Source organism: Chiloscyllium plagiosum, chromosome 31, assembly GCF_004010195.1.
Source record: "Chiloscyllium plagiosum isolate BGI_BamShark_2017 chromosome 31, ASM401019v2, whole genome shotgun sequence".
NCBI classification, from domain to species: domain Eukaryota; kingdom Metazoa; phylum Chordata; class Chondrichthyes; order Orectolobiformes; family Hemiscylliidae; genus Chiloscyllium; species Chiloscyllium plagiosum.
This window is the reverse complement of record NC_057740.1, coordinates 27,816,323-27,828,916: the sequence shown is the minus strand read 5'-3', so window position 1 is coordinate 27,828,916 and position 12,594 is coordinate 27,816,323. Positions and strand designations below refer to the sequence as shown.

General features: G+C 40.4%; 1 protein-coding gene across 1 annotated transcript in view; it reads right to left on the bottom strand.

The window, feature by feature from the left end:
* Positions 1 to 3,110, bottom strand: part of midn (midnolin) — a 38,841-nt gene extending 35,731 nt beyond the window's left edge. Inside the window, exon 1 of the mRNA XM_043720682.1 lies at positions 3,059 to 3,110. Coding sequence (XP_043576617.1) covers positions 3,059 to 3,110 — 52 coding nt within the window. The remainder of the gene's footprint in view (positions 1 to 3,058) is intronic.
* Between the last annotated feature and the right edge of the window lie 9,484 nt (positions 3,111 to 12,594).

Sequence of the window (12,594 nt, the reverse complement as noted above, 5' to 3'; positions counted from 1 at the left end):
CAGCAATTTAGTTTAAATCTGCAGCCTCTTTTGAAAAGCATATTTTGGGGTTCTGAGTTGTGATCATAACATTCTTCACTCTTTACGTGCAGTTTTGTAGACTCTGATTTATTAGTTGTTGAATATTAGAGAGGAATAGAAAGGTGTATAGAATTCTGTAAAAGACATATATCACTAGAGTAGGGGATAGTAAATCATTAGGCGAATTCAGGCTAAAGGAGAAAGTAATAAGTAATTGTGTTTGCATGTGCATGTACAGAATGTGATAAATAAGATTGGCAAAACTACAGACACAGATTTCCACATGGAAATATGTTGTAGCTATAACAGCCACCTAGTTCAAAGAAGGGCATGACATAAATATTCTGACATACAACGTGTTCAGAGAAGATAGGAAAGGAAGGAAGGCAGAGTGGCATTGTTGGAAACATTGCAGTGCTGGACACCCAGGATCTCATGGAGGGGTCAAGAGCAGAATCTATTTGGCTAATGCTAAGGAACAAAAAAATAGTGCAATTACATTGGTCAACCATCATGTCAGGCATCACCTCATGGGAAAGAAATAAAGAAACAGATTTCCAAGGTAATTCCAACAAGTGCAAATATTATTGGATAGTAATAAAGAGGGACAGAATAAAGACTGCAATGGTGCTCGTGCAAAAGGCAGAGATAGGTAAGAGTTTCTAGAGTGACTTGAGAAAGACTTTCTTCAGCAATATGATTCCAGTTCAATGAGACAGGCACCATCACTGGTCCTTATTCTTGGGAACAAGGTCGGCCAAATGAATGAAGCATTTTTAGGAGAACATTAAAAAAGACAGTGTTCATTGTATCATAACATAATTTTAATCATGGAAATCAATAAATAACAATTCAGGATATGAATGATTAATTAGGGTTAATCAATGTATTAAGATTTGGCTCAGATACATTTGAATCAGAGATTAGCAAGCAAAATTGTAAATGACCAATAGACCTTTAAGAAGACAGAGTTCAGAAATAGTCTAAGTATATTCGCACAAAGAGGAAAAGTAGATCAAAACTAACAATTAAGATGAAGAATAAATACAAAACTTATACAGTAGAGGACCAGACTGAAAATAGTTTCAGAGAGAAATTGGAAAAGTGAATATGAGATTAAATAGAGAATATGAAATGAGACCAGCGGCTAACAGAAAATGGATTATTCAGACACACTGAGACACCAGGACAAATTACTGCTGCTTGGACACTGTGATAGGAACTGTTCCTGCATTTGGACGGTGATCTGAAGTTGGAATGAAGTCCTGGGAAAAATGGTTGACATTGACTCATTTGACTCACTTAATAGGGTGATGGATTGAGAGATTTTAATCCCAGTCTCATTCTGGAATAAATGTTTGACCGTAAGGAGCAAATTCTGTGCTCCAACAAATGTAATCCAATCTATTTAAAAGAGTTTTCACCTTCTCTTTGCACATGGGCACTGTGAAGAGTAGTGACCATCAGCAATAAAAACGAGATAACATAGAAGTTAAATATCACTAGTCTCTAGTACAGTTCAAAGGGAGTATGTGACAATTAAGTTATTTTAAATTCATAGGTTGGTGCTAACAGACTAGTTTGAAATTCAGCAAGATTTTAAGAATCAATATTCATTTAAAAGGTTGCCAACCTACTGAATAAATTTCTGAAGGAGAAATGGAAGCTAAATTATAATCCTTTTTTTTCTCATTGGAAGATCAGCAATTAAGTTGAACAAGACCAATTAAATAGATGTCATCACACAGAAGAAATTAGACTAAAATCACTTAATACACTATTACTGTCACATAATGAGCACATGATGCAAAAACTAATTTGCTATGAGTCTAAAGTGATAGGTGATGGGGCAGAATGCCATCAGTAGCACACCTGAACTGAAATGGGCCTCATGATGGTAGTCACCAATTCACATAGGACAGCAAAAAACTAGCAAACAGAAGCTTCCCCACTTTAGTGTTGGACTATAAAGAGGAACTAACCACAACATGAGATCTTAAGGAAATGGGAAGTGAATTTGATACAAGCAAAGCTGTTAAACAAGTAAAATAATACTGAAAAAGCTTTCTTTCTGCGAGAGGTTCACTAATTACTTTCAATATTAAACTTTGATACTCTTCAGCTGTTCATCTCATTGAACTAATCTAATTTTTAGAGGCCTTGTGCCTTTAGAGAGTAATTTCCTGTTCTTGTAAAGTGTTCAATTAATTTCCACCCACTTTCATTTTGAAATAAAGATGAATGGGCAGGGTGGGGGTTTCAGGTAACCTTAGACCAAATTGTCTTGAGTACTCCTTTCTGTCAAACACATCATGAATTTCCTAAACTGAGTCAAGTCCTCCCTCAATTAACTGAAGTTTGAAAGCATAATACAAGATTGACATTGCAGCTCTACAAAATGTAAAGGAGGCAACATTTGTACCTCTTAATTCCAAACATTTGCATTTCTTGTGTATTTTACCTTTTCGATAACAAAATGATGTGGTATTTACAAATTGTAGACTATGGGTCAATTATTTTAAGGTCAAAAATACTAGCAACTTTGACTGTTTCAGCTAAGGCTCAATTGGTATAATTCTCTCCTCTCAGTCAGAAGATTGTAGGCTTAAGATCATGCTTTAGGACTTGAGAACTAAAATCAAAGTTGACATCAGAATATAGTACCAGTGCAGCACTGGCAGAGGTGCTATCTCCCAGATATAGATTCAGGATTCTGGATTAGAGGTGCTGGAAAAGCACAGATATAGATTCAGTCCAGTGTGGTTAATCGAGTCCACACCAACCCTCCAAAGAGCATTGCACCCAGATCCACCCTATAACCCTCATTTCCCATGGCTAATCCATCCAGCCGACACATCCCTAGACACTATGGGCATTTAGTATGACCAATCCACTGGGAGCTTAAAACACAGACTTGTCTATGGTTTAGTTTATAATGCACAGGAGTTGACTTTCTGCTGAAAATGATAGTCAACCTCTTATTATCGCCATTACCAGAGGAGATCGCAGTCTAGTTTCTTTTGAATTGCACATTTACCTTTGAAGAGTTGCTGTCTGAAGTTCCCTTGGCATCTCTTCAGGTATGACATTCCATATTTCCTCTCAAGTCTTTGCCAGACAGTCATTAATTTACATTTGCTGTTATATTTTGGCAATATGTCCCCTTTTAAAACTCATTAGAATTTAAAAAAATTAGTATGTCTGTAAGTAAATCCAGCATTATAATCCATGATCACATTGCTGTTTGTGTCACCTGGCTGAAGACAAATTGGCTGCCATGTTTCCTACATCGCAAAAGTGACTAGGCTTCACTTACTGTAAAGCACTTTTGAACATCGTGTAATTGCTATAGTGCTATATACTTGCAGTTTGTCAGTCTTCAATCTGGATAATGTTTGCTCATTTTGCTGATAGAACAATTGGCATTCCTAAGCATAAAGTAATGCATTGGCTGCAGAGGACTGTAAGCCATCTTGTTAATGTGAAAAATATTTGTAAATGCAAGATCCCACTTCAAGCCTGTTATCCCCATTCAACCTGTTCTCCCTCGACATCTACCATCTTACAGTTCCACATGATGTGACTCAATGATCCAGAGCGGGAACTTGCCTGTCTTGCCCTTTTCTAAGCCAATGGCATTGACATTGACGCACCCCAATTGTTATGATCAGCTCAGTCTTCACAGGTCTCGATTTGGAGATGCTGGTGTTGGACTGGGGTGTCCAAAGTTAAAAATCACACAACACCAGGTTATAGTCCAACAGGTTTAATTGGAAGCACACTAGCTTTCGGAGCACTGCTCCTTCATCAGGTGGTTGTGCCACAACCACCTGATGAAGGAGCAGTGCTCCGAAAGCTAGTGTGCTTCCAATTAAACCTGTTGGACTATAACCTGGTGTTGTGTGATTTTTAACTTCACAGGTCTCAGTTTCAAACTGGATGCCGCCATTTTGTGTGGTTCATTCTCCCATTTAGAACTAAACTATTCAAGAAGCCATATATATTAAAATCAAATTATTGTTCCTATGTTAATTAGTATTACTGAGTTGCTTGCTTTTTTAAATCATATGGTCAATATCCAAATAAGTTTGTAATAAGAAGGTTTAATACCAACTGTATTTTGTTTTCCATTAATGTTCTTTATATGGTTGTATCACTAATACCATTTAGTATTACTGGTGAAATGGGCAAAACATTAGCCTACTGTGCACAGTTGTTTTGGAATCATAAGTTATAAGCCTCAGAACACTGTAGCACAAAATGAACATTCAGCCCCCATAAGTATGCCAGCCTAGGTTCAAACCACAAACCAAGTATGTTCAATATTCACTTTTTCCTCATTATACTATTTTAAAGTAAGATCATTGAAATTAGAATCAGACACAAGCATCAATCGTATGTGCAACAGATGATACATGTGGGAGGTGTGCATGCTATAATCAATCGCATATTTTTACTTGACCTTTGACATTTTGAAAATGCTGCAGTTTTCAATTGTTAACTTGAAAAGGCTGGTGTTTCTGGAGCTCTGACTACACTTTTCAATTCTGACCTTTAGCTGATTAAGGATACGAGGCAGTGAATTTTCTGGCACTCCTAGCCAACAGGTATGAAATAGTTAATGTTGCACTGATGTTTTGTGGCTTGAGTTATTCAAAAGATTCACTGAATTGTCATGATAGTGTGCTAAAATAGATGAAAAATAATTGCCTTTTTATGCTATATTTTAGGAGGAATAGTACAGAGAGGTGTGGAGTAATTCATTTATTATAATTTGTTTGGAAAAAAGATCTTAACATTGAGGGTCAAATTCTTCTGCGGTGAAAAATGAGCACAAATGGATTTGTCCAACCTGTTGTATGTTCTGCCTAATTATTCATTATGTTTTGCAGCCTTTCCACTCCGCCAAGGACATGCAAGTCCTGGGCTCCTCCACCACCAAATTCTAGCCACCCAAAGCATGGAGGAAGAACGCCACATCTTCTGCCTTGGGACACTCCAGCCACACGGCATTAACCTCACTTTCACCAGTTTCCTCATCTCCCCTCCCTCCACCTTATCCCAGATCCAACCTTCCTACTCGGCACCACCCTCTTGAACTGTCCTACTTGTCCATCTTCCTTCCCGCCTATCTGCTCCACCCTCTGCTCGCCCCACCTTCATCTACCTATCACCTTCCAAGCCACCTTCCCCCCAGTCCCTCAACCTCCTATTTATCTCTCAGCCGCCTTTATCCCCTCCACCCCCCACGCTTCTGATGAAGGGTTTATGCCCAAAACGTCATATCGCCTGATCCTCGGATGCTGACCTGCTGTGCTTTTCCAGCGCCACACTTTTCGATTCTGAGATAGATTTGCCAAGCCATTGTCTATCGATTGTGAAGGACTATTGCATTCCTTCTGTTTCCTGGGGCAGTTCTTTCTGCCCCTTGCAGCACAGATTTATACCAAGGGCTATATCTTGCTGGCTATCAGCCACATTTCAGTTGGCCATTTCGCAATGCATGACCATGAACAACAACTTGCATTTGCACAGCATCTTATGCGTCTAAAATGTCTGAAGGCACTTCACGTGACCATTATGAAAAAAAACTAATTGACACCAATCCACATAAGCACAGATCTTGACAGGACGAAAAGCTTGAGGCAGTTTGAAGGCAGAGACAAAAGTAGAGAGGCAGATGGACTGGGGGAAGAGTTCCCATGGCTTATCTGAAGGAATTGGTATCAATGTTGGCACAAATAAAATAATGAATGTCCACAGTCTTTAACTGACATCTAGTTTCTGACAGGTATCTCTGGGCAGCGATTGGGGAAGAGACATTCTGGCTAATTCACATAAATTTTAACCTTGCAAAATACCCTTACCAACATCAGGGGGCTTGTCCAACAGACTGGTCAAGCAACGACCTCACAGTCATATTCACTGAAATATACCATACAGACAATGTCCCCGAACTACTATCACCATCCCTGGATATATTCTGTACTACAGGCAGGATGGATATACCAAAGATCGCAGCACAGTGGAATAGAATCGGGAAGGATTTACCCTGGGACCCCTCGCGTAGACAGCATGAAATCTGATGGCATCAGGCCAAACATAGCCAAGGAAATCTCCTGCTGATTGCTAGGTACTCCTCTCAGCTAATGAATCATTGCTGCCCAATGTTGAATGGAGGAAACTGTAATGGTGGCAAAGGTGTAGAATGTACTCTGAGTAGGGTACTTCAATGTTCATCATCAAGAGTGGTTTGGTAGTTCTTCCACTGACTGAGCTGGAGAAATCCAAAGGTACATAGCTGCTGCATTGATCTTGCACAGGTGGTGAGGGAAGCAACAAGAGGGAAAAATCACGGTGACCTCAACTCCACCCCACATTAAGACATGGTCATCTATGACAGTATCAGTAGAAGTCCTTGTGGGAGTGAAGTCACATTTTTATATTGAGAATATCATCTACCAGCTAATTGGGACATATTTTGATCAGATCTAGCAACTCAAAACTAGACACTCGTAAGGTCTTGTGGGTCATCAGCACCGGTCGGATTGTATTCAACCATAATCTGTAATCTCATGGCTCAGCATTTTAATTTTTACTATCAAGCCAGGAGATCAACACTGGTTCTATGGAGAGTGTAGGATGCATGACAGGAGGAGCACCAGGCATACCGAAAAGTGAGGTGTCAACCTGGTAAGTTGTAAAGGGTCCTTGCATGCCAACAGCTTGAATAGACAGATCCAACATTCAATGCTTCGAAACTAAGTTCTGCTGTCCTGTCACATCTAATTATGAATGGTAGTGGACAGCTAAACAACAAGGTAGATATTCTATCAACAGAGGTAGATATTCTATGAATACCTTCATACTCAACAGTACTGAAGATTTGTGCTTCAGAAGTAGCTGCATACCTAGCTATTCTAGTACAGCTATAAAAATGTTGAAACTTGCCCAGCTATGTCCTCTGCATAAAAAAAACGAGATAACTCCAATCAGGCCAACTATTTCCCCATCAGTCTACTGTCGATCATCAGCACAATGAAGGAAGGTGGTGTCATGAAGGCTATTGAGTGGAACTCATACTTGCTCACCAGTGCTTAGTTTGGGTTCCACCAGGGCCACCTGGCTGCTGACCTCATTATAGCCTTGGTTCAAGAAGGAGAAAAGAATTGAATTCAAGCTGTGCAGTAATTGTGACCGCCCTTAACATAAGGGCAGTGTTTGACTGAGTATGACACCCAGAGCCCGAAAATGATTGGAGTGAAATGGAATCAGAGGAATCTCTGCTGATTCAAATCATATCTAACACAAAGGAAAGAGGTCAATCACCTCAGCTTCAAGATGTCACTGTAGGAGTTCCTTAGGGTAGTGTCCTACCATTAACAATATTTAGCTGCTTCATCAACTACCTATCTCCATCATAAGGTCAGAAGCAGGAAGTCCACTAATGACAAACGATGTTCAGCATCATTTCTCATTCCTCAGGTACTTCAGCAGTCCACATGCAATTGCAGCAAGACCCTGGCAAGTTATATTCATGCCACACAAATGTCAGGCAATGGACATCTCCAATAAGAGAAAACATAACACAGCTGAAATAGCTCAGTTGGGAGAGTGTTAGACTGAAGATCTAAAGGTTCCTGTTTCAATCCTGGGCTTTGGCAAAAGCAGCATTGCTTGAATGCTTCCTCCTTTGTTTAGTGGATGTTTCAGTGGTTAGCACTGCTGCCTCACAGTACCAGGGACCTGGGTTCGATTCCCATCTTGGATGACTGTCTGTGTGGAGTTTGCACATTCTCCCTGTGTCTGCATGGGTTTCCTCCCACAATCCAAAGATGCGCAGGTCAGGTGAATTGGCCATGCTAAATTGCCCATAGTGTTAGGTGCATTAGTCAAGGGTAAATATGGGGTAGAGGAGTGGGGCTGGGTGGATTGCTCTTTGGAGGGTCAGTGTGGACTTGTTGGGCCGAAGGGCCTGTTCCCATACTGTAGTGAATCTAATCTAATCAAATAATTATTGGCCCTTGACATTCAATAGCATCACCATTCTTGAAATCCCCATTATGAACATCCTGGGGGGATTACCGTTGGCCAGATTCTGAGCCATACCAGTCTGTGGCTAAAAGAATAGATTCGATGTTTAATATTCTGCAGTGCACCTCCTGTGTCTCCAAAACCTGTTGAGCATAGACGAGGGATAGGTCAGGAATGTGATGGAAGACTAAGTGCTGCTCCAACAACACTCAAGAAGCTAGCACTCGTCTATTTGGCTGACATATCATCTGGCACCTTCATCAAACACTCCCTTCACCACCTGCACACAGAAGCAGCTGTGGATACCACCTACAAAGTGCACAGAAATAATTCACAAAGTCGAGTTCAATAGTATCTTCCAAACTCCCATCTAGAAGGACAAGGCCATCAGATGCATGGCAACACCACCCAGTTGCAACTTCCTCACCAAGCCACGCTTCACCTTGATGTGGAATGATGTTGCCTTTCCTTCACTATCACGGAGTCAGAATGGTGGAACCTCCTCCCAAGCAGCATGGTGGGTGTCTCTATACCTGAAGGACCGTGGCAGTTCACGAAAACAGCTCAACACCACCTTCCCCAGGGTAATTAGGGGTGGGTAATAAAGGCTGGCCTAGGTCATGAATGAATTAACAAGAAAGAAAGCTGTGGTGCCCTAACTTTACTCTGACTGAGGTGGGTCAATAACACAAATTGTAGGTCTAACCTGGGAGGTTTCTCGACTGCAATCACCAACCAAGCCATCGGGGAAGCTAAGTGTTGTATTAATAATGAAAGGAAATATGATGAGGTATTAAATATTTGTGCCACTGGGTGTTGTTGGCGCAGTTGCTTTGCTATCGGGACAGTGGGAGCTTATGGTCATTCAAATGGCCTTTCCAAATCTCTCATCAGTCACTTGATGCTGCTGAAATTTTTAAAAAGCCTTAATTAAATGAATATAATAAGTAGTCTGATTCTATCTTTATCATCAGGTATTTGTGTTGTAGAAGGAGGAGTAGGCTCCTGGATTAACTTCTAAAAAAAAAGAACAATAATAAAGCTGTCTGCATACTCTTTCGTCTGTACCTCCACCCTTTTGTTTATACCACTACAAAACAAACTTTGGGTTTAGGTAATAAACAATGTGCCTGGTAGGAAAGGGCTATGCACTTTACACTATCCGCCCCTCCTCTGTTGATGGTTGGCAGAGAGCAGTTTGGGGCCTCACACATACAGAAACCACCCATACCACTTATAATTGGGTTCTTGCCTGTAACACATTCCAGATGCTGTGGCTGTCTACATATCTGCTGTGTCTCCTTAAGTTCTGCTTAATGACATCACCTAGAGTGAGATTTCAGGTTTTGGAAGTTTATGATGCTTTTTCACGTCCCTGTCTCCATTTTTAGTGCTGTCTTCTGGCACTTTTGCAGGGAGTCAGTGGAGCACACACAGTTTGCGTTGCTGCTTGGTTTCTACAAAACCTTTCGTAACTTTCTCAGTCGCAATGTAGACCGTGTAGGATGTGGTAACTGGGTGTGGGCTGCCAGTATTTTATCAGGAGTTTCATAGTGTCTTGTACAGGAAACGGTTGCACCAGTCTGGCCTGAAATGAATAAATTCAGTGACTTTCAGACTTTCGCTTGTGGGGACCCCCTGCACATTCCTAGGGAGACACCCTTATGCAAAAACATTTGAAAATACACAGTCTTAGACAAAAGCTGTACTGCAATCCAACAGACTCCACATCCTAGCAAACTGAAGAATGCAGACACATTTTGAACAGTGTTAGCCATTGGGTAGAAACCTGCAAATTTCACCACCAGCCCTAAAAAAAAAGGGTTCTATATCTACCCACTAGGTTTTTGGAAACCCCACTTGGAAAATCTGTGAATTAAAGACACAGCCTAAAGTCTGTAAGTGGGCACTCCCAAGTAAGCAGCTATACTTGTGGAGAGAGTGAGTCAGGAAGTCAGGTCTAGCAGCCTGTGATTTTCCACCCATTCATTTAACAGGTCGGAAAATCACAGGGTTGCAGGCTCTCAGCTTCCTAACATTGTTTCTGTGCGACTGGGGTTTGTTGCTGGGAGTATAGAATCAGTCTTCCAAACGGTGTACACCAGTTAAAGCAAGCCATCTGATTCCAATAGGAACCAACACACTGAAAGAAAGAAATTGCTGAATTTGTGTGTAAATGTAATTACAAAATATAACCAACAATTACAGTGTGCCAATATATTGAGTGCATGTGTCAGTCTTAGAAATGACCCAACTGGGTATACAATGTGTTGTTATATTTTATAAATAGGTACAAAAAAAAACAAAGTTCACCCACACATATAATTTTGTTGTGGATGCTATTCTGGTTTCTGGGTTGGGAGTGACTGTTTCCATTGATGGTTACCTTTTTATGATATATACCACAACGCAGAGGGTGTTTTTATCTTGCTGTTTTGAATAATAGTAAACATGCTCTTCCTGAAGCCGCCAAAATTATCCAGCTGAGTAGCTGGAAGCTGGTTTCTGAGCTACTACAGAATCAGGACTGCTTTGTGCAATACATTTGTTTCTTTTAAGAAACAGAGCACAGTTGGTAATTAGGGTGTAATTAGCAACCATAGCGCTACCATCAGCGTAAAAGACGTGTCACCAGGCCTACTTTGGACACATAATAACGGTCTGGTCTAGCTGTGTGGATAATGACACTGACTAGACCTTTTACAAATTGATTCAGAAAGAGGAAGTTGCAGGTGCAGAATGTAACATTGTTTGACAGACATCATAAGGTCTTCTGTTGTCCAGAAGCCCGTGTATGCTTCCCCAAGCCATAGTAGTTAAAAATGGTTGTCAATTATTGGTTATTTTATAGTTTTTTTATTGGCCTTTTCATGACCTCAGGACATCTCAAGTTGCTTTGCAGCTAATTAGGTACTTTTGAAGCAGAGTCACTCGTAATGTAAAGAATGCGGCAGCCAATTTACACACAGCAAGGTGCTGCAAGGAGAGATGTGATAATGACCAGATAATCTGGGGAGTTTTGCGATGTTGATTGAAAGATGCATATTAATTAACGAGGTTCTTATTTGAAATAGTAGTTTGATTTACACACCTTTAGTACCTCAGTACAGGAATGGCGTTTTAGCCAAAATTAGATGTACACATTTCATTTCTGATTAACATGGAGGAACTGCCTCTCAAATGCTACTCAGCATCAAAGACTGGGTGAAGTCATACATTTGACTGACAACCACAATAATTAGGCTTTAAAAACATCAAGCAAGTCAATAAGAGATAAATGTGAATTCCCCTCCATTTCATTCCTAAAGAGTCTTTTCTTTGAGTTTGTTTATTTTTTCTGTAGCCAAACATATTGAACAATCAACGGTAATGGAATAACAACAATAATTTGCCTTTAAACAGTGCCTTTAAGGTATGAAAAGCTCTCTTGGAGCTTCACATAGGGTGTAATTTGATGTAAAATTGACACTGAGCCAAGAAGGAAGCATTATGTTAAAAAAAGTCGGTTAAAGAGGGAGATTTTAAGAGGAATCTTAAAGGAGGAGAGAGGGCTGATGTCACAGAGGAATTTAAGAAGGGAATTCCAGACCTGAGGGATGTCATGAATGAAAGCAAGGTGGGGTGATGTTAATGGAGAATGTGTCAGGGTCAGGAGTTATGAAGCCATATTTCTGTAGGGCTGGAATAAGTTATAGAGAGGGGTGAGAATAAGTATTTTAAGTTTGAGACATTAATACACCAAAAAAAATACACATGAACTAGCACAGAGTACATGAAGGTTGGAAGACAAGCGGTTAATCAGAGCAATATTGGAATGGTTAAAACTGAAGATAAGAAATGACTGGAAAAGGCTTTCAGCAGCAAATGGAGATGGCAATGTTACAAGGGTAGAAACAGCCTACCTTTCTGATGGAGAGGCCCCAAGGTTGAAAGCTCAGTTCAGATCAGCCAGGAGGCTAAGATGGCACAAAACCTGGATTGTCCCGAAGCACTGAATGGAAAGGAGGACAGAATCAGTGACTGGAGTCAGCGAATGGAGTTGGTGACAGAATATATGCAGCTGTAAATGAACTAGGTTTTGGAAACTGTGAAATTCTATTCATCTGATTAATGGAGAAGTGTGGTAACAAAGTACTTTGTGTGCACAAAACACTTCTTTTGTGATTTTTATGACCAAAAATGAATGTTGCATTTATATAAGACCATTAGACCTTTTGCTGTGTCAGGATGTCCCAAGGCACTCTACTGGTTTACTTTGGTAATGCTTCATTGTTCTGTTGCAAAAGTAGAAATTGAGGAAGCCAAATAAGCAAATGATACAGAAAGGAATAGAAAGATATATTGGTGGGTCAGATGAAGGGGACTGGGAAGAAGCTTATGTGGAACATAAAGGCTAGATAGGACCTGATGGGTTGAACACTCTGTAATATGAAGAGCAAAGTCTTCTAGTCTCTAGACTGGGCATACCCTGACAGACGCACAACGTGGACTCTGTGGACATTGTGACTCACAGACTGTGCGTAATTTGCCCAGGAAGTT